This window comes from Phasianus colchicus, chromosome 1 (genome assembly GCF_987193195.1).
Source record: "Phasianus colchicus chromosome 1, bPhaCol1.hap1.1, whole genome shotgun sequence".
Lineage (NCBI taxonomy): Eukaryota > Metazoa > Chordata > Aves > Galliformes > Phasianidae > Phasianus > Phasianus colchicus.
In genome coordinates, this window is record NC_143436.1 from 79,911,143 (window position 1) to 79,934,526 (window position 23,384).

The following is a 23,384-nucleotide window of genomic DNA, read 5'->3' on the forward strand; positions in this document are numbered from 1 at the left end:
TAAAAGGGAAAAACATCTTTCCTCTGCCAAATGAAGAGATAGTATAATAATAATAGCTTATATATCTAGCAACTGAATTTTTAAAGCTTTTTTTTTTTTTTCAGATTGTATGTTCTCAGAGCATCCTTACAGACTGACAATATTCTATTTGATTGATACCATTTCTTTATAATACTATGGTTAACTTTGATCTAATGTAACACATAGGATGATACTTAAATCCTGTCTTTTATTTTGTACTAAAATAAGGTTTTGTGCTATACAACCTGAGCTACATTGGATCTTTGCTTTGCTCTAGAGGAGTAATTGTTCAGAGGAGCTCCTTTAACTATAGGCAGTCTAGCATGGAACGTGCTGGCATGTTCTTTCTCTTCTCTCTGCAGAAACTTTAATACTTATAGCATCTCAAGATGTTTTCCCTCAGGCTGAGATAGTGGTCATCCACTAGGACCTCCTTTGAAACTGGAAACCTTTTGCAGTTATCAGATCTGCCAAAAATGCCAGAGAAGAGAGACCTTGCAACACTGCAGTTTCCCAGACTCCATTTCCACATGCAAAAATCCCCCAGAGCATAGAGAGCTTGTCCCCATACTTTCCACAGTTTGTTCCAGAAAACTGGGGCTGCCTTGCATTTCTGTGTCTCTCATGTCTCAACCTTATTTTGACAGAACATAGTCTTTTCTTGCCCCAAAATTCTGTTCCAGAGACACCTACTTCAGAACCTAGCCTTCCTCCTGAGTCTCAGCCCAGTACGCTGACAAATAAAACTCCAAATCACATTAACTGAACACCCGTTTGCACTTCATGTACTCCATGTACACTTTCACAACCTGCCCAAATACAAAATGGCTATTACTACCTCCATAAAAGGTAAAGTTTACATCAGCCCTATTCCATTTTGATTTCACAACTCACCAGGTCATCTTTCTTTCTTTCTTTCTTTCTTTCTTTCTTTCTTTCTTTCTTTCTTTCTTTCTTTCTTTCTTTCTTTCTTTCTTTCTTTCTTTCTTTCTTTTTTAAACCTAGGTCTTTGTTTGTTTGTTTGTTTGTTTTTGTTTGTTTGTTTTAATGTATAATGGATATCTTCTTCTTTCAGAAATAGCAAAGGAAAAGAAAAAGAAGCATCCTGATCATTATTAATACTCAGTATTGCTGTTGCTCAGTGTTAACGCTGTTGCTCTACTGGCAGGTCTTTTCACTTTGTAGGACTGGAACGCTGTCCTCAAACTTTTGCCCTTAAGTATCTTACATTTTCACTGTATGTAAAGTAGAAAAGTTATTTCAGATTTATATATTTCTATCAGATACATTTACAAGATTGTTTCACTGTTAAATGCTCACATAGATGTAGCTGTTATGAATGAGATCCTTCTTATTGTCAGAATGAAGTCAGGAGCTGCTTATCTTGTCCATTGACCATTACATTAAGCTGCCATTGAAGGTGTATAAAAACAAAGTCACAGCATCATGTATGGGAGTTAGAGGATACTGATGTCAGTATTAATTATTAATTCTCACATACATTGTATCAGCTACAATCCTGATCTTTGGCTTCCTATCTCTCTGTGCAAATTATGCACCTTGTCTCTCTGTACTGATGCCTATTTGGACTATTATCAGCATAGGTTCCCATGTCTTTTTGACTTCTTTTGTTCTCAACCTCTGCTTAGTCAGCACTGAGGGTTCTCATGACTAACGTTTCTGTTACTGTGTGTTTCTGCTGCAGAAGTGTGTTGGAAGTGAGCAAACTCTTGCCATAGTGAGAAGGCAGAGAATGAAATAGCCTTCAGTAAGAAAGGCATCTACTGACAGAGGAAGAAACAAGGCATCCAGTTGTATATGCCCAGTTAATGTTGCACAAGTAGAGGAGATAAGCAGGACTGTGCCATAAAGCTCTTTGCACTAATCAGATGTAAGCATGGAAAGTGACTCTTATTTTCTCTTTTGCCTCCAAGAGATAGATTTATTCCATTATGTGAATGGAAGAAAGGCATATAAACTTTCCAAAGTCTTGCTTAATCCTAAAAAAATTTGTTACTTCTCTTAAACTTTCTCTGAACTTTTTTGCTCTGCCTGACAATATGGTATCTTCACGGGAAAGGGAAGTCTAAAACTGCGAGAAAAAGTCTGAAATACTATTCTTTCATTTTCTATCAATAAATCTTTGTTTGTTTATTGTTTGAATAAGAAGTAGAGTAGCTTAAAGAGACTAGAAAAATCTATAACAGAATCCCTTTGGGATAATTATTTTGATTTCTGCCAGCTTTCTGCTTTTAAAGAACTGTAAGGCTTTTCAGTTTTAATGCCAAATTAGGAATAGCCTGGCCAAGTTCCATCTTCATTCTTCCTGCTTATTCCAAACTTCTGAATTTGCTTAAAACAGAAGATTATAAAGAACAAAAATATACAAGTTGAGAATACAGAGAAGAATGCAGAGGGTAAATGAAACAAACATGTTAAAACACAGGATTCACTGTCCATGTCTTTCTGTTTCCAGGGGAGTCGTCTGGATGAACAAAGATGTTCCCTTCCAGCTCCTCTCAAGGTCAGGCTCAATCATTGTTGCCTCCTAAGTTACTGGTAATGACAGATGATTGTTGACCAGTCTTGTACTGCGTTTTTAGTCTGGAGTGAATAGGGAGCTTAAAAACACTCATTTTAATTAACTGTGGGAGGTGTTACTGTGTATATGAAAGACAGTATTTTCCTTTTTCTGATTTAAGTTATTCAATAAGTGTTTAATATTATTAAAAATCCTAGTTTTAACAAAATAATTGATTAAATTTTTTCAATTTAAGAACTGTAATAATATTTATGAAAACACAATGCATTTATTTCAATTGTCTGCTTGAAGACTGATGCTACAAGAAAGCTGATGTGCTTTACTCAATTTTGGGCCAATGAAAATAGATTTTTATCCTTAAATTCTCAACTTTTCTTCTCAATTTTTCCTCTGTTCTAGCTCAAGCATGTTAACTTTAAAATTAGCTTTTATGGCTTTTTGTTCTCAAAGTTCTATATTGCAATGCTGAAACCTGGGAAAGAAAGTCCAACTTAGAATTCTAAAATAAAACTCTAACAGTGGACTAGAGCAGAGCAGAAGCTAAAGACACAGCTTGTGCTATCATGAGAGGAAAAGAATTTAAAAGATCTCCCACACTTTTACTAATTTTTGCTAACATTCTCTTCTGATTTCAGACAGAAGAAGAGTATATTCCTTACCCCAGCATCCATGAGGTGAGTCTGTACTACTCTTCTCTGATTTTCCCTTGAACTTGCAGCCTACTGGCCTTTTCAGCTATTGACCTTTCAGCTTTCATGTTCTCTGTCCTTCCAAATAGGTATTACAGAAAGGGTGGCCATATCCTCTCATTATCTTACCCCAGTTTGGGGGCTACTGGATTGAAGGGACAAGCCACAACCTCTCCAGTCCAACTCTGTCTGATGTACCCTTTCCCTGGAGTGTTAAAGTGAAACTGGAGAGTGACCCCACAGCCAAGCTGTACCGCAAGCATTTCCTAGGGAAGGTAAGGGTAGTCTTCAGATCCCTCTTTGACCTGCTAGACATAAGACTGAACTGTATGTCAGGCTTTTCCTGGTGGACTTAGAAATAACTGCACAGACACTCGGTATCCCTTGAACTAAGTAAATGAAATTCATACAACTGCATGGCCAGCAGTGTGTTAAGTTGATCCTGCCCCTTGTGACCTATGCATCTTCCTTGTGTTAACAGAAGTGAAAGATTTGTACCAAAAAATACTTACATTTGGTTAAGAAGCTTCATTGAGGCTCAGGGACAGAAGAGACAGTGAGAGAAAAAATGTGAAATAGTATTGGAAATGTATGTGGCATGAGTTTTAGAGGTGACTTCTGCACTAAGAGCACAAGTCCATTGACAGTGAGCAAAGTGGTCCATTTTTCTCAAAATAGATAAGTAAATGAGTATGATGACCAGACATTTCTTGTTGGTACTGGCAGTTTTAGGGAACTAATTGATTCCCAGAGTGGATTGCAGGGTGATTTTAACTACCAAGACAAGGGAACAAAACCATGGTCTTTTCTGAGAGACAGTTCATAAGGGAATAAGAAAGCCAACCATGTACACTCACACTGTATCTTATTCAGTGATCTGTCTGTGTGACTGCTTAGTAAGTTTAAAATGGAGAAAAGGAGCTTTGCACAGTGCTGGGGACTTGTTCTGCAGTAGTCTGACTTGCCTGAATGATCTTGTGTAGTATGCAACTAGAAGCTGTTGTTAATATTATTTATTAGTAAAGCACCCTTTTTGGAGACTTTCTGTCCAGATCTGCTGTACAACATAATGGACATGTCCCATGACATTCTGGAATCCTTCAGTTTGCCAACTGTAATTATTTTTCTGTCATGATAAATTTAAGGTTCTCCTTGAAGGTTTCTGATTTCAGCTGTAATGAAAGATAAAGTGGTTTTCAGTACAATTGTAGAATTCACTGCTGACCTGATATCATAGAATCATAGAAAGCTGAGGTTGAAAGGGGCCTCTGCAGGTCATCTGGTCCATCCCTCTGCTCAAGCAGCACAGTATCATCATTGTTTCTTCTAAGTAGGAATGGGGCAGAGTGTATCCTCAGCAAGTATGCAGATGACACAAAATGAGGGAGTGATGAATTCACCAGTGGGGTATGTTGCCATCCAGAGGGACCTCAACAGGAGAGGTGAGCTGACAAGAATCTCATGAAGGCCAGCGAAGAGATATGCGGAGTCCTGCACCTGGAAAGGTACAACCCCTGGCATCAGGACATACTATAAGTTACCTAGATAGAAAGCAGCTCTGCAGAAAAGGACCAGTGGGTCCTGGTGGTCATCAAGTGTAAATGCTTGCTGTTAAGAAGGTTAACAGTATCCAGAGCTACATTAAAAAAAGTGTTGCCAGCGGGTGACGAGAAGATTCCCTTCCTCTCCAGTCATCACTGTTGAGGCCATGTATGAAGTACTGTTGTCTAGTGCTGGGTCTCCCAGTATAAGAGAGGAATGGACATACTGGAAGGAGTCCTATGTCAGGCCATAAAAATGGTTAAGGAACTGGAGTCTCCCTCCTGTGAGGAAAATCTCAGAAAGCTAAGACTGTTCAGCCTGGAGAAGGCTTGGGGGTATCTTAACAATCAATCTTTATAGTATAATGGACTATAAAGGGAGGGTGCAAAGAAGACAGCGCCTGTTTTTTTTTCAGTGGTGCCCAATGCCAGGACAAGAGGCAGTGGGCTCTAACTGCAACACAAGAAATTCTGTCTAAACATCTGGAAGCACTTTTTTTTATATGTGGGTGACAGAGCACTGACCCAAGTTGTTCAGAGATGTTGTGGAATCTTCTCTTCGGAGAATTTCAAAAGCCACTTGAACATGATCCTGAAGAACCTGCTCTGGGTGAATCAGCTTGAGTAGGAGTTGGACCAGGTAGACTCAGAAGTCCTTGCCAACCTCAGCTATACTGTGAAGTGAATATGAAGGAGTTCCCTTTCCGTCAAACTCCGTATGTTTGCAAAGTGCCCGACCATCAGTGATTAAGTACTAAATAAAGACTCCTCTCTCCATTCTTCTGAAGTGCCCAGGTTTTGTTCTTTGATTTAATTGACATGAGTATGCGTCTATATCCCATTAGGCTTGTAAGCTGGTGAGCAAGTATGTATCAGAGAAGAAGGTGAAAAAGACTCTTGTCACAGAATACTCTATCCATGGGTAGAAAACTTCACCCATATCATAGGCATGCTGGGTTTATTTAAGTTATGCATAAAAACATGACAGTTCCCATGATTTAAAAGGCTTTGGTAAGGAGAAACAGAGTTTTTCCACAAGGGATGTATTTTGTCAGTTCAAAGTTGCTTGCTTTTCTTACTGATGACGTGGAAAGGTTATTTCTGAAAGGTAAACAAATGTCTCTTGCAAGCTTGAATAACCTTGAGCAATTCTTAGCTCAGGAGTTTATAAGCATGATGGGAAAGGCAAAGACAGTGGTTTAGGGAATATTTAGGCAACACTGGAGATTGGAGTATATACAGTAGAGTCATAGAATGGCTTGGGAAGGAACCCTAAATATCATCTAACTCCCCTGTTATGGGTGGGGTTGCTGCCCACCAGATCAAGATGCGCCATCCAACCTGTCTTGAACACCTCCAGAGATGGGCAGTCCACAAGTTCTCTGAGCAACCTGCTCCAGCGTCTCACCACTCTCTGAGTAAAAAATTTCATCTGAATCATTAATTTAAATATCCCTCTTTTAGTTTAAAGCCATTCCCCTTTGTTCTGTCATTATCAGACCATGTAAAAAGTTGGTCTCTGGCCTGTGTATATGCTCCCATCAGGTACTGGAATGTGAGATCTTCCTGGGGCCTTCTTTTTCTCAGGATGACCAAGCACAGTTTTCTCAACCTTTCCTGATAGGACAGGTGCTGCAGTCCTCAGATCATCCTTGTGGCCTTCCTCTGGACCTGCTCCAACAGCTCCTGAATGCAGTAGAGCAGAGGGGGATAATCACCTCCTCACCCTGCTGGGATACAGTTGACCTTCTGTGCTCTGAGTGCACACTGCTGGCTCATGTACAACTTTTTGTCCACAAGGACACCCAAGCCCTTCTTCACAGGTCTGCTCCCAGTGAGTTCTTTTGCCGGTCTGAGATTGCCCTTACCCAAGTCAAACCCAACACCTTACACTTGGCCTTGTTCAGTCTCAATAGGTTCTCATAGGCCCACTTTCCAGGTCCCTCTGGATGGTGTCACCTCCTTCTATTGTATCCACTGTACCACTCAGCTAGGTGTCATCAGCAGACTCACTGAGGGTATACTCAATATCACTATCCAGGTGATAAAGAAGTTGAAGAGCACCTGTCCCTAGATGGACCTCTGGGGGACATAACTTGTCACTGGTCTCCACTTGGACATAGGTTTAATGATCACAACCATCTGGCTGTGACCTTCAACCAATTCTTTATCCATCAAATAGTCCACCTTTCAAATTCATCTCTTTCCAATTTATAGATAAGGATATGGTGTAGAACCATATCAAAGGCAGAAGTCCAAGTAGATTATATCATTTGCCCTTCCTTTGTCCATCAATACTGTCACTCCATCATAGAAGGCCACCAGGCTGATCATGCATGATAACATGCCCTTATGCTGTCCTGAATGCATGTGCCTTAATGTAGCTTCCAGGAGGATCTATTCCGTGATCTTCACAGGTGCAGATGTGAGACTGACAGGCCTATAGTTCCCCAGGTCTTTCTTTCTCCCTTTCTTTAGAATGAGAGTGATATTTCTCTTTCTTCTGCCACCAGGACTTTACCAACAGCCATGACTTTTCAAATATGACGGAGAATGGCTCGGCAACTACATCGGTCAGTTTCTTTACAACCCTGGGATGCATGTTGTCAGGCCTCATAGAATTGCACACATCGATCAGTCTCACAGTGGTCTTGAGCTTGCTGTATGCTTATAGCGATAGGGATTTTAGTCCTTCGCCTGAAGACTGAGGAACTCAAGAGACATGGGAAGTCAAACTAGCAGTGAAGACTGAGGCAAAGAACTTGTTGAGTACCTCAGCCTTCTCCATGTCTGTTGCAGGCAGTTCTACCTTCTCATTTAATAGAGGAAGTACACTCTTCTTTGCCTTTCTCTTTGACCAATATATATGTAGAATCTCCTGTTATTTTTCACATCTCTCGATAAGTTCAGTTGATCTGCACCTTGGCTTTCGTGATTCCATCTCTGCATGTCTGGATAGAATCCCTATATTTTTCCCAGGCCATTCATCCCCGTTTCTACTGCCTGTACATTTCCATCTTTTCCCTTAATTTGACCAGCAGGTTCTTACTCAGCCATGTCAGTTTCCCATATCTTCTGCTATATTTCTTATGCTGCGAGATGGAGAGCTCTTGTTCTTGGTGTTCTTAGTGCTCTTCAAGCTGTCCTTAGAGAAGTACCACCCTTGTTCTGTTCTTATGTCCCTAAGGACAGTTTTCCAGAGGATCTCATCCAATAATTCCTTAAACAGACGGAATTTTTATCTTCTGAAGCTCAAGATTCTGACCCTGCTCCTGACCAGGCCCATATTCCTTGAGATCACTAACTCAACCACAGCATGGTTGCTGTAGTCCAGATTGTCTCCTATCAAAACCTCTTTAATGATCTCCTCTGTATTGGTGAGAACCAGGTCCAATAATGCTTCACCTCTTGTTGGTCTGTCCAGGTATTGGACAGACTATGAAGCTATCCTCAGCAGACTCCAAGAGCCTCCTGGATTGTTTGCAGCCTGCCGTGTTGCTTTTCCAGCAGACAGCTGGATGACTGAAATCCCCCATCAGGCTGAGAGGTTGTGAGCACAAAATCCCTTGTAAATGGTGCAAGAAAGCCCCATCAACAGGCTCCTCTTGATCAGGCAGCATGTAGTACACCCTGAGCACCAGATGTCCTTTATTGGTCTAGTCCCTAATTTTAACCTATGTGTTCTCAACCTGAATGTGGCTGTTTCTCAGAGACAGCTCTTCATGGTCTATCCACTTCTTAACATACAGGGCAACTCCTTTGCCCCTCCTGCCCTTTCTATCTCTTCCAAAAAGCTTGTAGGCCTCAATCATACTATTCCAGTTGTGTAATTCACCCCATCTTGTTTCTGTGGTAGCAATCAGGTCAGAGTTTTGTAATTGCATCATAGTATTCTGGCTTTATCAGAACTGGTAGCCTCTTACTGATGTCCCACGTTCAGACCCCCAGTAGACAGCAGAGCTATCTCAAGAGATTATCTGGACAGCAATTGGGATCCTCAGTACATCTCAGTGAGAAAACCCTATGACAAGCATAAAACAACAGTCTGTATGCACGTTTATGTTATGGGTACACATACGGTAAGTCACTGAAACAGACTTTTTTTTTTTAATTAAAATTTTTAATTAAAAACACAAAGCAAACAAACAAACAAACAAAAACCCAACATACTACAGATGCTGTGAAACAACCACACAAAAAAGTGCTAAGACATTTCAGCCATTACTGAGCTCTAATTCTGTGCTTCTTGGTCTGCTCTTTATATGATGAGAAGTTCGGTAAGGTTCATTTTACAGATAGGAGGAAAGGTATAAAACCTCGTGCACAGTACTGTGGGAATTACTAAATGTCTACCTTGTTTTTAAAGATTATCATGAAGAGAATTATCTGGAAGCCAGGAAGGGTTTAATAAGGGCGTATGTTGAAAATGCCCATCAGGATCTTAGAGTGCAGTTTCACAAGCACTTCAAACTGGCAGTACTGGTGAAAAATCATTCTTGCCTTGTGTTCATATCTGGTCAGATATTTCTCTATTATACTGTACTTTGTACTGATTTAAAGTATTGTTACTGCTGTACTATGTTCAACATAGTTCCTATGTTGAGGAACTTACTCAAAATTAGCTTCCCAACTAGTGAAAAGAAGTTAGTGAAATTTTAGCTGAGCAGAGAGGAAAGATGTGGAAACTGTTTGATACACTTAAGCAGTCAAAGGCCATTTTTATAACTAGGTGTAACTGTAACAATCTTTTGTTATTTTAAGGCTTCTGTAATATTGTTTCATTACTGCAAGTCTATCTTTTTAGTAAGCACTCTCTGACTTCTTAAGACTGCAAGCCTTCTCCTATTCAGGACCATTTCCTTCTGGCATGCAAATGCATGTATTTAGCAGCCTTCTACTGTTTTCTTAACATGAAAAGATGACATCAACCCAAGATATAGATATCTTTTTCTTTCCAGATTTCTCCAAGTAGAGATGGAGGGAAGGCCTAAACAGAGACAACCTGATAAGGTATTATTTTTGTACCTGTCCAGCTGTAGTGATTCTATATTCTGCAGTTGACAGTAGCAATATCTTCTAGGTTCTTGTTATCATTTGACTGGCAAACACCTTGCACTCTTCCAGCCAGAGAGCTCACAGGAATAATGATCTTGTTTACCCTGTGATATAAGTTTATTAGTTATCTTTTGTTGTTGACATGTTTGGAGGTTGAGGTAGTTTTGTCTTTTTGTCACATCACATAATCATTGTGCCACCAAAGCTGCTTTTCCTCCTTCTTCAGGGATGAAATCATCCCAGTATTTTACCAGATGACCAGAAGTTGCAAAGTTTTTTGAAGTAAGCTTTTTAAAATTCTCATTTCTCTTAGGGAAAAATTAATGGACCCATTTTGAATCCTGTAATGGTTTTTTAGTATTCTCTGGATTCATATACTCCTACAGTTAGAAGAACTGATGAAGCAGACCATGTCTTGGGGAAGTCTTCTTTTCCTTTCCTCTTGTTTGTTCACCTGTGGTACAATTCTTGTTAATGACAAAATAATTCTGTTTCATCAAAAAGAATCCCAAATGGCTAAGAACATGGCAGATATCTTAATAACTGAATAACTTCTCAGGCAAACTGCCAACATTCTTTGTGTCTTCTATTTTCCCTTGGCCTTATGGAAGACATTAACTGCTTTTGCAGAGTCCAGACTTAAATGTTATAGAAACTACTTCAGTGACTGACCAGATTTGTACCTACCTATACAAATATACATAGGTCATCTCAGCTTTGGGTTATTTTGTCACCATTGAGTTGCAACCTTCAATATTATGCATAAAGCATTTTGATAGTTCATCTCTAACTTTGTGACAGCTAAAAATAAATGTTGTTGTGTGTTGAAGGACTTTGATTTTGCTGTCTGCTGCCTAAGTGTTTTTACAGAGAAAAAAAATTGCAGAAGGATAAAAGTCACAAGGAGGAAGCTAGAGTTTTTGTTCATACTTTTGACTTAGGCATACACTCAAAATCAGGGTAGGCATCCACAATGGCTTTGGTAACAATTCAATTATTTTGAGACCTTCATTAATGCTAGTGCTTGTTACTGTGGAAAAGATTGCACCCCATTGTGCAGCTCTGTCTGGTTATGGTCAGCTGAATAGCTAATAGCCTGGTTCCCATAGCAACTGAGATCCTAATATGTCAGGCCTGCTGAGGTCTGGCCCTGAATTCTCATAAAAAAAAATTTGGTTTTCTAGTCTTTGCAGCTCATTCTGATTTCTGGCTGCAGCTAACTTCAGACTTCTGTTTATATTCTTTTTTTTATGTCTTCTGGTCCTGAATTTTGTCAGTATTGTGCCATCTTTTCCTTAATGGCTTGTCTTGGGCATACACTCTAGCATCTGATTTCTTTGATTTATGGACTTCCCTGATGTTAGTCTTCATCTTAATCATTTGAACATGCTCTTGTTTTGTTCCTTGAATCTTTGTTTTGTGTGTGTGTGTGTCAAGGAGGAAGTGAGGGCAATGATATCACTGATACTTTCAAAAAGTTCAGTAGTTTCATTTTCACATCCAGGATCAGGGGAGTAACTGTAGTCTTAATTAGTCCTTTTTTTTCAAAGATGGAACCGATTGATGCCTGTTTACTACCAGATGCATACATTCATGTAGATATCAGAGTATATAACTAATATATCACTGTCGTTTATTTCACAGCTAGTCAGTACTATTACTAATATAAAAATTTGTTTTGATTTTTTCCACAGCAAAAGAAGATCTCACAGCTGTATTTGGAGAGGTTGCAATCCAACAGATACAGAACAGACTTTCTGTATTTTCTAGGCAGAAGGCTAAAGAAGGAGCTATCAGACTAGCCAGGTGTACAGCAACTCATTTTGATCAAATTTGCTCCCATTGAGTTCTTATTAATTAGTTGTGTCCAGAGTAGTCCTTTCATAGAACACCTTCCTGATCATGGAAGTTCTGACTGTACAACTGACACTTAACTGACTGTCTCAGTGCATAAAATTTCTGTGTTGTGTGCAAGTTTGTATTTACACAGTACTTCCTGTGATGCAACCCCTGAATCTTTCAATCCTGATTACTGACTGCACAATACCTAGCTGTCTTCTCAGGTTGCCAGTGACTCCTTTACTTAATTTGAGATTTCTCCTGATTTCCATGGCCCAAGGCATAAGGAAGCACTGATAATTCTGCCCATTGTAGTGTATCTGAGATGATTTTTGTTTGGGATTTCTTTATTTAGTTTTATTATGTTTTATTTATTATTACTTTGAGGAGGACTCTCACCTTACCTTCTAGCCTAGAAATACCACTTTAATCTCACCATATCCTTCTGGGTTGGAGACTTAATTTTGGAATGTAGTACTACTACCACTTTCAACAGAAGTTCTCATTAGCAGGGAAAGATTATGATACTGTTCTGATTAAATGCAAAGATAATTGGATCTCCTGCATAACATTCTCATTGATCTCTCTGTCCTACTTGCACCTCAGACACAATAACTTATGACCATTTGTTGAAATGTTAATTCAGTCTCTTTACTTGATCAGAATTTTTCAGAGTCATAGAACCATAGAATCCTTAGAGTTGGAAGGGATCTTTAAAGACCATTTAGTCCAACTCCTCTGCAATGAACAGGGACATGCAGAGCTTAATCAGGTTGCCCAGGGACCAATCCATATGTAGTAGCCAACTCCAGAACTGTCTACTGAATGGTTTTCCTGATGATTAACCTCTGCTAGGAAGATGAGAAAGATCTAAGTATTTCTGGATGATTCCACCTATACAGAATTCTATTTCTACTAGAGATTTCCATTCATTTCACTTGTCTGTAGATTTTAACCTCTTTTGATACAACCAGGCCTATGGCCATATACCTGGAAGAAATATATGGCTGCAGTCACTTCTATATAGACCTTGTAAAAATGTTTGCATTACTGTCCAATGCTAGATGGAAGAAGCTGAATTACATTCTGTTTGAGGTATACTCCACTGAAGTTGAAGCAATGCTAGTGTTAGTTAGTTTTAGAACATCCTCCACCTGCAAAGTAGTTTCGTGGAATTCTGGCTGCATCCTCACTGAGCTGTACATGCTTGTAGAGAACAATGATAGGGTATGTTGTATTTGGTGTGTTGATCCTGCCATTACTGCTTGTATGGAAAATTTCCATAACTACATCCAGGTATGCTTACTGTTATGCAGAGTGTGAGTGGGTATGGGGAAAAATCTATTAAATATAGGAACTTATTTACAAGAAACTGGAGTCCTTCAAAATCTGATGTTGAATGTTCTCATTCTACTTCTGAGAAGTATTGTTCTGGTAGTGGATGAACTTTTATACTCATGCACTGATTACCAAGGAGGCTGCAAGGCGAGCATTAGCATGTCTTCGAGCATGCCACTTAAAGAAAAAACAAGCCAGTCCTGAGTTTACAGGTCGTAAAAACTTTGGTATACTTTCTGGGAAGCATGTTGGGAATAATGCGTTTTGAATTCCTGTTTTCAGGAGCACCAGAACTTTTATTCCAGTGATGTGTCCTTGGGCTACTTGATACTTTCTGTGAAGTATGAACAGTCTGAGAAACAGGAAAATCTACGCTTGTTGCTGAGGTAACAGTGTCTTCTGTAGTAGTATGTGTTACTGTGATGTGTCTCTCATCTTATGTTGAACTTTCTCTGCATAGATATGGGTGTGAATCTCATGTCTTTCTCTTAGAGAAGCTTGTAAAGAGACCTTTGAGCCTTCATTTCTTGCCTTCCTCTGACTTTCTCCTAGCAATTTTCTTCAGAAAGCTGAAGCATTTGCGGGCACATCCTTACAATTCTTCTGAGAAAAATATTTGTTCCTCCTTCAAAAAGAAACTTCTGTTAATTCTGTTTACTCAGAGATGTGAGCACTATCGAGGGGGGGGAATGTGCCTTTCCCCGTTGAAGGCAGACTAGCTCAGGCCTATCTTTGGGCTTTGTACTTGAGACTAAATCCCACTTGAAGGTGAGCTAGGACATCCCTTAACTTCCCAGGACAGCCTCTGATGTGCCAGTGTGCCCCCCTTTAAGCCCAGAGAACTGCTGAATAAACTAGAGGAAGAATAGAGATGGATCTTGTGTAGGTGAGAAATATGCAGCAGAAAAGCTATTTCCTACTCTGTTGACTGAGGCTACTTCTGGTAGGCAATATGCTACTTAAACTGACATACCATTGCTGCTTGACATCTCTCATTCAGTACCGAGGGAAAACGTGGGTAGGAATCAGCTACAAGACTGCCACTGTCACCATTATGTGTGGAGAACACTTCGGAGTACTAGGCAAAGCAAGAATCTTCCAGGGGAAAAATTAAGAGCATTCTTACAAGCTGAACCAAGGAATGTTTATCTGAGCCTAGAAACCTTCCTACACTGAAAAAACTGGTGAAGGATATTTACTTCTCTGTTAAGATATCCTACTATATGCAGCACCTTTGCCCAATAACTTGCCTGTATTGGTGGAAGAGGTCTCTGACAGCCAAATCTTACTTCTTCTCTAGAAAGACACCTCTTTTTTAATATATATATGGAAAAAGGAAGCTTTTGTATGTTAAATAGCATCTAATTCCAACCCCCTGCTGTTGACAAGGACACCTCTCACAAGATCAGATTGCTCAGGACCCCATCCAATCTGGCCTTGAACACCTCCAGAGATCAGACATCCACAATTTCTCTGGCAAGTCTATGCCAGTGTCACAAGAATTTCCTCCATATGTATGATCTAAATCTTGATTCTTTCAGTCTGAAGCCGTTACTTCTTGTAACACTACAGGTCTTGGAGAAGAGTCTTTAAATGTTCTTCATATATGCCCCCTTTAAGTACTGGAAGGTCACAATGTGATTTTTCTGGAGCCTTTGTTTCTCTAAGCTGAACAACTCCAAGCCTCTCATCCTGTCTTCATAGGACAGGTGCTCCAGCCTTCTGATCATTTTCATGGCTCACCTCTGGACTTGCTCTGACAGGCCCATGTCTTTCTTATGCCTGCCTGTTTTGTCTTTCCCTGCTTCTCACAAGTGATGAGTAGTAAGTACCCCTCTTTTTTCAGCAATTTTATGCATTAAGCTTAAAATGATTCCTCTGCAATTAACTGTTTTAAGAAGAATCAGAAGTAATGGCTACTGTTTGTTTAAAGAGCTAGTGTTGCATGTGCCTCTTTCAACATTCACTTTAATGTGGTTTTTATTTTATTTCAGGACACGAACTGGTACCAAACATGATCTGATCCCTATTTCCTGTCTGAATGAGTTTCCCAATGCTGTCCAGATGGCAAAGGTGAGATTCTTGCTTGCCTTCTCACTCTTACACCATGAGTCTGTCTCTTTTTAATTCTCATCCTTCTAGTTGCTTTCACATTACTGTCCTCCCACTTATCTCTTTTCTACTTTTTCACACCAGTACTTTCATACACTTCCCCTTTCACTCTTCCATTTAGCTCCTCTTCTCCCTTTTCTAATGTTACCTTGGATTTTTCTCTTGAAAGGACTCTTGTCAGATAACTATGAGTGTTCATGTTGTCGTGCTTGCAGCAAGCTAGAGCACATGATAATCACACTTTTGTTTCCCTCTCTGTCTCTCAACAGCTACTGTGTGAAGATGTGAATGTTGAACGCTTCTTTCCTGTCCTCTATCCCAAGGTATAAATTTCTGATTCTATGTACCTTTTAATCAAGAGCTGGCTAATTAAGTGCAATTTATAATTTATATTTTCATTTTCACAGGCTTCACAGCTTATTGTAGCATTTGATGAACATGTTATAAGCAATAACTTCAAATTTGGGGTAATCTACCAGAAACCTGGACAGGTAAGGTCATTCAGATCCTACCATCCTTAAGACAAAACAGAAAGAGTCAGTTCTCTTCGCTTAAATGTAATAACAAGGTCTGCAGTGTGGATAGTATGGTATACTGGAAAATAGAGACTTCTTAAACAGAAAGGACACAATCTTGCCTTATAATGACTGATTTGTTTCCTTTGTGCAGGTCCTCAAAGCTGATTGAACTGTTTTTTTGCCTAATCTTTGTACTGTTTTTGCTTTTCTCTTTTCCTTTTGAAGACAACTGAAGAAGAAGTCTTCAGTAACACGGAAGAGAGTCTGGGTTTCCTGGAGTTCTTAGATTTCCTTGGTGACAAGATTCAGCTGCAGGATTTCCGTGGGTGTGTAACAAGCATGTTTTGAAAGTCAGGATGGGTTAGGGAACACAGAAGGTTCAGTGATTTGATCTCTGATGGGAGAAATATCTCTTAACCTGCAACTTGGCCAGACTGAAGGCTTTAAACAAGGATTGATGGGAGAGGGAGATTCCATCAGGAAAACTGGGGTCAAGCTAAAGGAATGGTAAGTCATCATCAGAGACTGGCAAGGCTGATAGCAGCATCTGCCACTCCAAAGGGCACTTCAGGTTCAGGAGCTCATTGGAAATGCTTGTATCCTAATGCATGCAGTTTGAGGAAATGGGAGCTTTGATCCATTCCCTGAGTAATGTTATTATTGGTATTAGTGAGACGCGGTGGGAAGAGTCCTAAGTATGGAGTGCTGGGATGGAGGGTGGAGAAGCCCAACATGCTTTTGTCAACTATCCTGCCTGGTAATTTGTTGGAGTTTAGGCCTCAGCTAAAAATTTTCATTTAGGGATCTTGGAGTATTTCAACACGTCACCCACGATCATCAAAGAAAATATTTATTTTGACTGTATAAATGCAAGCTTGTTTTGCAATCACAGGGAGAAAAGAAGGTTGCGGGGTGACCTAATTGCAGTCTTTCAGTGCATCAGGGGTGCCTGTAAACAGGAGGGTAGTCAACTCTTGGAAAGGGTAGATAACAGCAGGACAAGGGGAATGGTTTTAAGTTGAAGGAGGGAGGTTGGGGAAGTTCTTTACTATGAGATGCCGGAACAGGCTGCTCAGAGAGGTTGTGTATGCCCTATCCCTGGAGGTGTTCAAGGCCAGGTTGGATGGGGCCCTGGGCAGCCTAATCTAGTATTAAATGGGGAGGTTGATGGCCCTGCCTGTGGCAGGGGGGATTGGAAATTCATGATCCTTGAGATTCCTTCTAACCCAGGCCATTCTGTGATTCTGTGGCTCTGCCAGAGCTACTTTCTCTAGTTCTAAAATATGGATTGTGTTTCTCAGAAGAATGCTAAACAATGTAGATCCTTTGAGGATCCCTGGTTTAGCTTCACAGCTTTTAGCAAGAAAGGTTGCTCATTGGTAGAAACATTTTGCAGCTTTGATTACTATGTTTGTTTTTGGAAGATGAGGTACTACACTTTGATGATTTCTTTAAAGTTACCTTTGATATTATTGATGCATAAGCTAGTGTTACTGATATCTTCTTTATTCTCTCCACTTTTTTATCTGTGTCCTGCCCAACCTACTATGTGGTGTGGATTTATTCAGGTTCCGGGGAGGTTTGGATGTCATTAGAGGTCAAACAGGCACCGAATCAGTTTATACAAATTTCCGGGGCAAAGAGATCATGTTTCATGTATCTACAAAACTGCCCTTCGCAGAAGGAGATTCCCAACAGGTATTTGTGAAGAGAACTAAGGAATTCAAGAGTGTGGGTAAGGGGGGAGGGGTATTTATTGAGGAGCTAATTAAGGAGAACACCTAACTGCATGATATTGGGAAGTATGACAGGAGAAATGGTAAAAGTGGTGATGGGGTTTCTACTAGAGAAGATGGACTGGTGTTTTAGGCCCTGTTGTACTATTCTACTCTTTTTCACCTTCATGTTTTTTTACTTTTTACTCTCCAGCTTCAGCGGAAGCGTCACATTGGGAATGACATTGTAGCCATCATCTTCCAGGATGAAAGCACACCTTTTGTGCCTGATATGATTGCTTCTAATTTCCTACATGCATACGTGGTAGTTCAGCTCACTCACAGCAGTTGTGGAGAGACCCTCTACAAGGTAAATGGAGCCAGCAGATTCTTCTGTGGTGATGTACTGACTTCGATCCTTGAAGCAAAAACCTGTTCTTGGGCTTTTGGGAGAGGTACAGGTTTGGTCAGCTGTCCTCCAAACAGCTTTGCTTGCTTTGTCAGTAAATGGTAACTACATTCTCAGTGAATAGCTTTCTTTCCCCTTTACCTACACTTTGATCTCTGACTAGGAGTCTCCTTCCTGCTATACTATTCTCTGTTCTGTAGATTTGTGGAGGTCCTCTCTTTTTAATATGATTTCTACTATAAGTAATCTGTGCTCCTGTTTATTGAGTATTCAGATTTAATAAAAATATCGATAAGCTGGAGAAGGCTAAGAGCTAAGACTGAGAATCAAGATTCTGGAACACAAATATTTTACTGAACAGAGTCCAGGAATACTTATTATTTCTACCCAGTGAATAGAATGTAAAAAAAAAAAAAAAAGATTTGATTGATTTTTAAGTATGTATACATGAAACTATGTACTTGCATGTTTTCCAGTGTAGCTGGCATATTTATAAAGCTTAACACTTGGGATTTAATGCAAGACAAATCCAGATAAGTTTTATATTCAGATAAAATTTCAGATAAAATATCAAAGAGCACAAGGAGCAAGTGATCACATTTTGGGTGATCTCTTTCTTGCATTCAAAGAAAGAGATTTTCTTGCATTATCAAGAAAAGCTCATTCACCTAACTTTGTGTGATGCTTAGTAACAGGTCATATAGCACAGAGCTTGCTTGTCCTGAAACTGTATGTCACGTAGAGCCGGCTGGCCTATTCTGTGGACTTCTAACCAGCTGCATCTGCTTTTGTGGATCCTGGAACCAATGCCCATCTGAAAGTGAAGTGCTATATCTTAAGGTCTTGCATTTGACAGGAGCCCTACTAGAAAAAAATTCTGTATCCACAGCCTCTTGCCAGAACAATTTATTGCATGTCTATCTCTATCTATTGCATGGATATCTTTGTGACTTTAAATTCAACTTTCAATCATGATGAGAGTTCAGAGTACATATTATTTTGCATTCTGTGATGGATTTGCCTTTATAGAAACATTTTAATCAAAGTGCTGTGTCTCATTTTACGTAAAAATTCTAATTTGGTGATAATGATTTCTTAAACCTTTTAGGTCTACAAAAGCAGCGAGAATGTCAAAATTGTAACAGGATTTCCATCTCATTTTCCACAAAAAGAATGGTAGTGGTGAAATAACAGCCAAATTTTTTTGTTTTGGACATCTAAGTCTGTCATGACAAAATAGCTGCCTGATGATCAGAGGCTCAAGGTTCTAATTCTCTTGCTGTCCATCTTACAGGGCACATAAATTCATTGGATTTTTTTAATGAAAAAAGCTGGGGAAGCTTGTCGTTCATCTTTCTCTTCCCAGTATTGTTTTTGCCTACATGCAATGGCATTATTTTTGTCAGAGTAGTAAGGTTGCCTATATTACTTCATTTAAAAAAAACTAAATCACCCCAGCCATGACTCTGGGGCCAGTGCAATTTTATATAAGGGCTTTTCCAAAGGAATTTTAAATAATTCTTTCTTGAGAGGCTCTACTGTCTAATGCTTAAATTTGAATTTTGATGATATTTGTTTGAATCAGTTTTTACAAACAGAAAATTAAGAATGCAAAGCAGGATTTTAGTCTGTTGGAAGGGAGAGGGAGGCCTTGTAACTAGGACAGCTGGCCTATAGTGTGAGAAATCTGAGCTAAATTTAGGGCCTCTTTCCTTAGTCTCATTAAATTCACACAACTTTGTGATGTGCACTGTGACATTTACAATGGTGTGTTATTTTGAGGCAGTTGCTGTTAAGATGCACTGCTGTTGTTCCCTGTCTTATGAAATGGAAAAGAATAATATTGTTCCTTGTTCCATCTCAAAATGAAGAAAAAAGTAACTGAAATATCTGGTAAGATAGCTATATATACTTGGTAAGTATTGTGAAGAGCAAAGTGGCAGTATTTGAAAAATGGACTCACATTACTATTTTTTGGCATTGGTGTGTGAGGTAGGAGCATGCTTAAAAAAAAAAGCACTTATCTCTTGCTGGGAAATTACTTTTGTGTGCTTATTATGTGTCTAAGAGAAGTATCCCCATATTCTGGGATATTCCCTTATATTCCCCTTAGTGTACAGTGTATCTCTACTGAGAAGTCTGGTTAAAAAAATGATAATATGTTAGGATTAACATTTGTTTTGTCTGGTGAAGGTAAATCTCGCAGGCTAAATAGAAGCATCTTTTTTCTGCTCTAAATACATCGGTTATTGTTAATATATATTTATTATTAAGAACAGTTTGAAATGTAAGGTTTGGCAAGGTTTTTTGCTTTTACTTTATGATTGAGTTTCTGGGAGGTAAAACAGCATTGGAGGATAAAATTGCCAAGCTGTTCATTGTATTTGAAAGGTCATAGCAGTCTGGTGAATTTCCCACTGATTGGAGAAGGGAAAAGGGGAAAAGGAGAAACATTTTCAAGAAGGGAAAAAAAGAAGATCCGGGGAAGTAAAGGGCAGTCATTCTCATCTCTGTGCTGGCAGGATCATGGAGCAGATCCTCCTGAAGCCTCTACTAAGGCAGATGGAAAATAAAGATGAATTGATTGGTGGCAGCCAACATGGCTTTACCAAGGGCAAATTGTGCCTGACATACTTGGAGGCCTTTTATAATGGAGTTACAGTGTCAGTGAAAAAAGGAAGAGCCACATGACATTCTGGTTGCCAAATTTGGGAAGAAATGATTTGATGGATGGGCGACTTGCTAGATAAGGAGCTGGCTGGATGGTTGCACCTGCTATTAATGGCTTGGTGTCTAAATGGAGACTGGTGATGAGTGGTTTTTTTTTCAGGGATCAATGCTGGGACGGGTGCTGTTTAACATCTTTGAAGGCAACATGGACTGTGGGCTTGAGTGTAGTTCCCACAGTGCAGATAACACTAAGCTGATTGGTGCAGTTGACACACTAGAGGGAAGGGATGCTATCCAGAGGGGCCTGGACAGGCTGGAGAGGTGGGCCCATGCCAATCTCGTGAAGTTCAACAAGGCCAAGTGCAAGATACTGCATCTGAGTTGGAGCAATCCCAAGCACAAATATAGGCTGGGCAGAGAATGGCTTGAGAGAAGCCCTGAGGAGAAGCATCTGGGGATGTAGGCTGATAAAAGACTCAACATTAGCTGGCGATGTACACTTGCAGCCCTGAAGGCCAACCATATACTGGGTTGCATCAAGAGAAATATGACCATCCGATTGAGCAAGGTGATTATCTCTCTCTACTCAGCTCCTCTGAGACCCCACCTTGCCCTGTTGCCCCCAACATAGGAAGAACATTGAGCTTTTGGAGAGGGTCCAGAGGAGGGCCACGAAGATAAGGGATGGAGAGCTGAAGCACCTCTACTACGAGGACAAGCTGAGAGAGTTGGGGCTCTTCAGCCTGGAGAAGGGAAGGCTTAGGGGAGACCCAGTAGCAGCCTTCCAGTACCTGAAGGGGGCTTGCAAGGAAAACTGGAGAGGGACACTTTATAAGGGTAGGTAGTGACAAGATGAGAGGAAGTGGCTTTAAATTGGAAGAGGGTAGATTTAAACTAGCTATTAGGATGACATTCTTTACTGTGAGGGTGGTGAGACACTGGAACATGTTGCTCAGTGCGGTTGTGGGTGCCTCCTCCTTGGAGGCATACAAGGCCAGGCTGGCTGGTGCTCTGACCAACCTAGTCTAGAAGGAGGTGTCCCTGCCTATAGCAGGGGGGGTTGGAACTAGATGATCTTAAGGGTCCCTTCCAACTTGAGTAATTCTATAATTCTATGATCCATTCACTGAGGTCCGGAACTGACAGGTACCTTTGGAAAATGTAAATGATTCAGAAGGAATTGGAGATACAACAGTATCTCTGATATATATATTGCAACATACATCATGCAAACACAGAAGTTTGAAATCTCTAATCGTCTCAGTTGTATTTATGATACTGATTTCATTCCCTTGTATTATTTCAGGTTTCAGTCACAGCACGAGACGATGTGCCCTTCTTTGGACCTTCTTTACCAAATCCAGCCATATTTAGAAAGGTTTGTTTCTCTGATGCAGTGTTAGATGGTTATACTACACACCCTTTTATTCACAGTCACTGTTGTATTGTCAGTCTGGCTAGATGGCTTTGGAGGTCTAAAGAGTAGTAAGGTAGAGCTTTTATCACCTAATGTTTCTATTGCTGTCTTCATCTCCAGTCAGGTTTTCATCTTGTCTTATAGAGTACAGAGTTTCGTGAATTCCTTCTGGTCAAGCTCATCAATGCTGAATACAGCTGCTATCGAGCTGAAAAATTTGCTAAATTAAAGGTGGGACGATTACCTGTTTGTTTCTGTTAAAAAATATAATACTATATTGCTGCCAGATTAAGAAAATACAAGATAAATTTTTACCATCTGTACTTCTAATTTTCTGATGTTTAAATGTGATTATTCTTAGCCATGTGAATCCTTCCTTTGTATTTCACAGCTGGCGTGGTAGGGTATGAAGAGATACATTCTAACGTCATTGTGTAATCTTCAAGTAAGAGTTTGAATATGATGCATAGATACTGCTGGAGGAAATTCTGTGTTAGTTGAGACTCAGTATTTCATTTCAGGGTACATACTGTTAAGAGTTTTGTTCAAAGTCCCAAAATTCTGTTCCAGGCTCTGCTGCTTGCCTGATCTAAGAAAAAACTGCCTTCAACCCATGCCTCATTTTCACCACTTGTAAAACCTGATGTCCGTTATGACTTGATTTAAAAGGAGTTTAAAGGGGCTATCTACAACTCTAAATTCCATATCTACACAGCTAAAAACAGTTCGTGTTGTTTAAATTAATTTCCATGATATTTTTTATTTTTTAAATGAAGACAAGAGATACTGCAGTAACAGCACCCTTCTACGCTCTCCTCATAATAGCTGTATTTTCATTCCCAATGTTGATGTAGGAGAGAACCCGAAGTGCCCTCTTAGAGAGCCTTTTTGAGGAGCTGCAGCTTCGCAGCCGCTGTATGATGGGATTGCCCATAGAAGAAGATGACAAGACAGAGAATGGCAGTGGGGGCTTCTTTGAGAATTTCAAGGTGGGTCAAGGTTGATTGAAGAAGTTCCTTATCAGTTGTCCACTTTTTTTTTTTTTTTTTTTTTTTGAGGATCACTATGTCCCATCAGAAATATCAACCCTAATGATAAGCTGTGCAGTGGATGAAAAGGAAAGGAAGACTTCTCTTGTAGCAGTCTTTCTTTAGAGCATCTTCCGCTGTGCTTTACTGTATCGCTCAAAAATACACATTTTTCCAGTCTGTGTATATCTTTGTGTAGAGCTAAAGCTTGGTCTTTGATGGAATCCTATACTGTCCCTAGGACATCAGATTCTTTCTTTATGCATCATGCTGGTGTCTAGTGTCAGGTGGGGTTTCATTCGTTGACTTGTTGGGAAGGGTCTAGGTGCTTACAAGAGGAATTGCAATAACTAGTAGGAAGCAGCTTTAATTTCTCACAGTAGACTTCTTCCAGTTCGTTTTCATTACGACTGAAGGAGTAGGAGGACCCACTGCAAGAGTTTCCAACACAACTTAGCATATATTGCTTAAAAAATACTGATACTTTACT

The 23,384-nt window shown here is 39.9% G+C and overlaps 1 protein-coding gene across 15 annotated transcripts in view; it reads left to right on the forward strand.

Annotated features, from left to right (window-relative positions):
- LOC116239947 (rap1 GTPase-activating protein 1-like) overlaps positions 1-23,384 on the forward strand; it is a 56,191-nt gene that overhangs the window by 21,292 nt on the left and 11,515 nt on the right. For 14 of the 15 annotated variants that reach the window (XR_016470665.1, XR_016470626.1, XR_016470649.1 and 11 more), the window contains 13 exons: positions 2,498-2,545; positions 3,199-3,237; positions 3,342-3,527; positions 13,308-13,411; positions 15,020-15,098; positions 15,407-15,460; positions 15,545-15,628; positions 15,881-15,981; positions 17,224-17,353; positions 17,585-17,740; positions 21,756-21,827; positions 22,011-22,097; positions 22,721-22,855. Coding sequence is in view for 12 of the 15 variants with exons in the window: in XM_090149416.1 (XP_090005542.1) it covers positions 2,498-2,545; positions 3,199-3,237; positions 3,342-3,527; positions 13,308-13,411; positions 15,020-15,098; positions 15,407-15,460; positions 15,545-15,628; positions 15,881-15,981; positions 17,224-17,353; positions 17,585-17,740; positions 21,756-21,827; positions 22,011-22,097; positions 22,721-22,855 (1,275 nt within the window). In the remaining 3 variants the exon portion in view is untranslated. The remainder of the gene's footprint in view (positions 1-2,497; positions 2,546-3,198; positions 3,238-3,341; positions 3,528-13,307; positions 13,412-15,019; positions 15,099-15,406; positions 15,461-15,544; positions 15,629-15,880; positions 15,982-17,223; positions 17,354-17,584; positions 17,741-21,755; positions 21,828-22,010; positions 22,098-22,720; positions 22,856-23,384) is intronic. The other variant, XM_090149407.1, reaches the window with a different exon arrangement.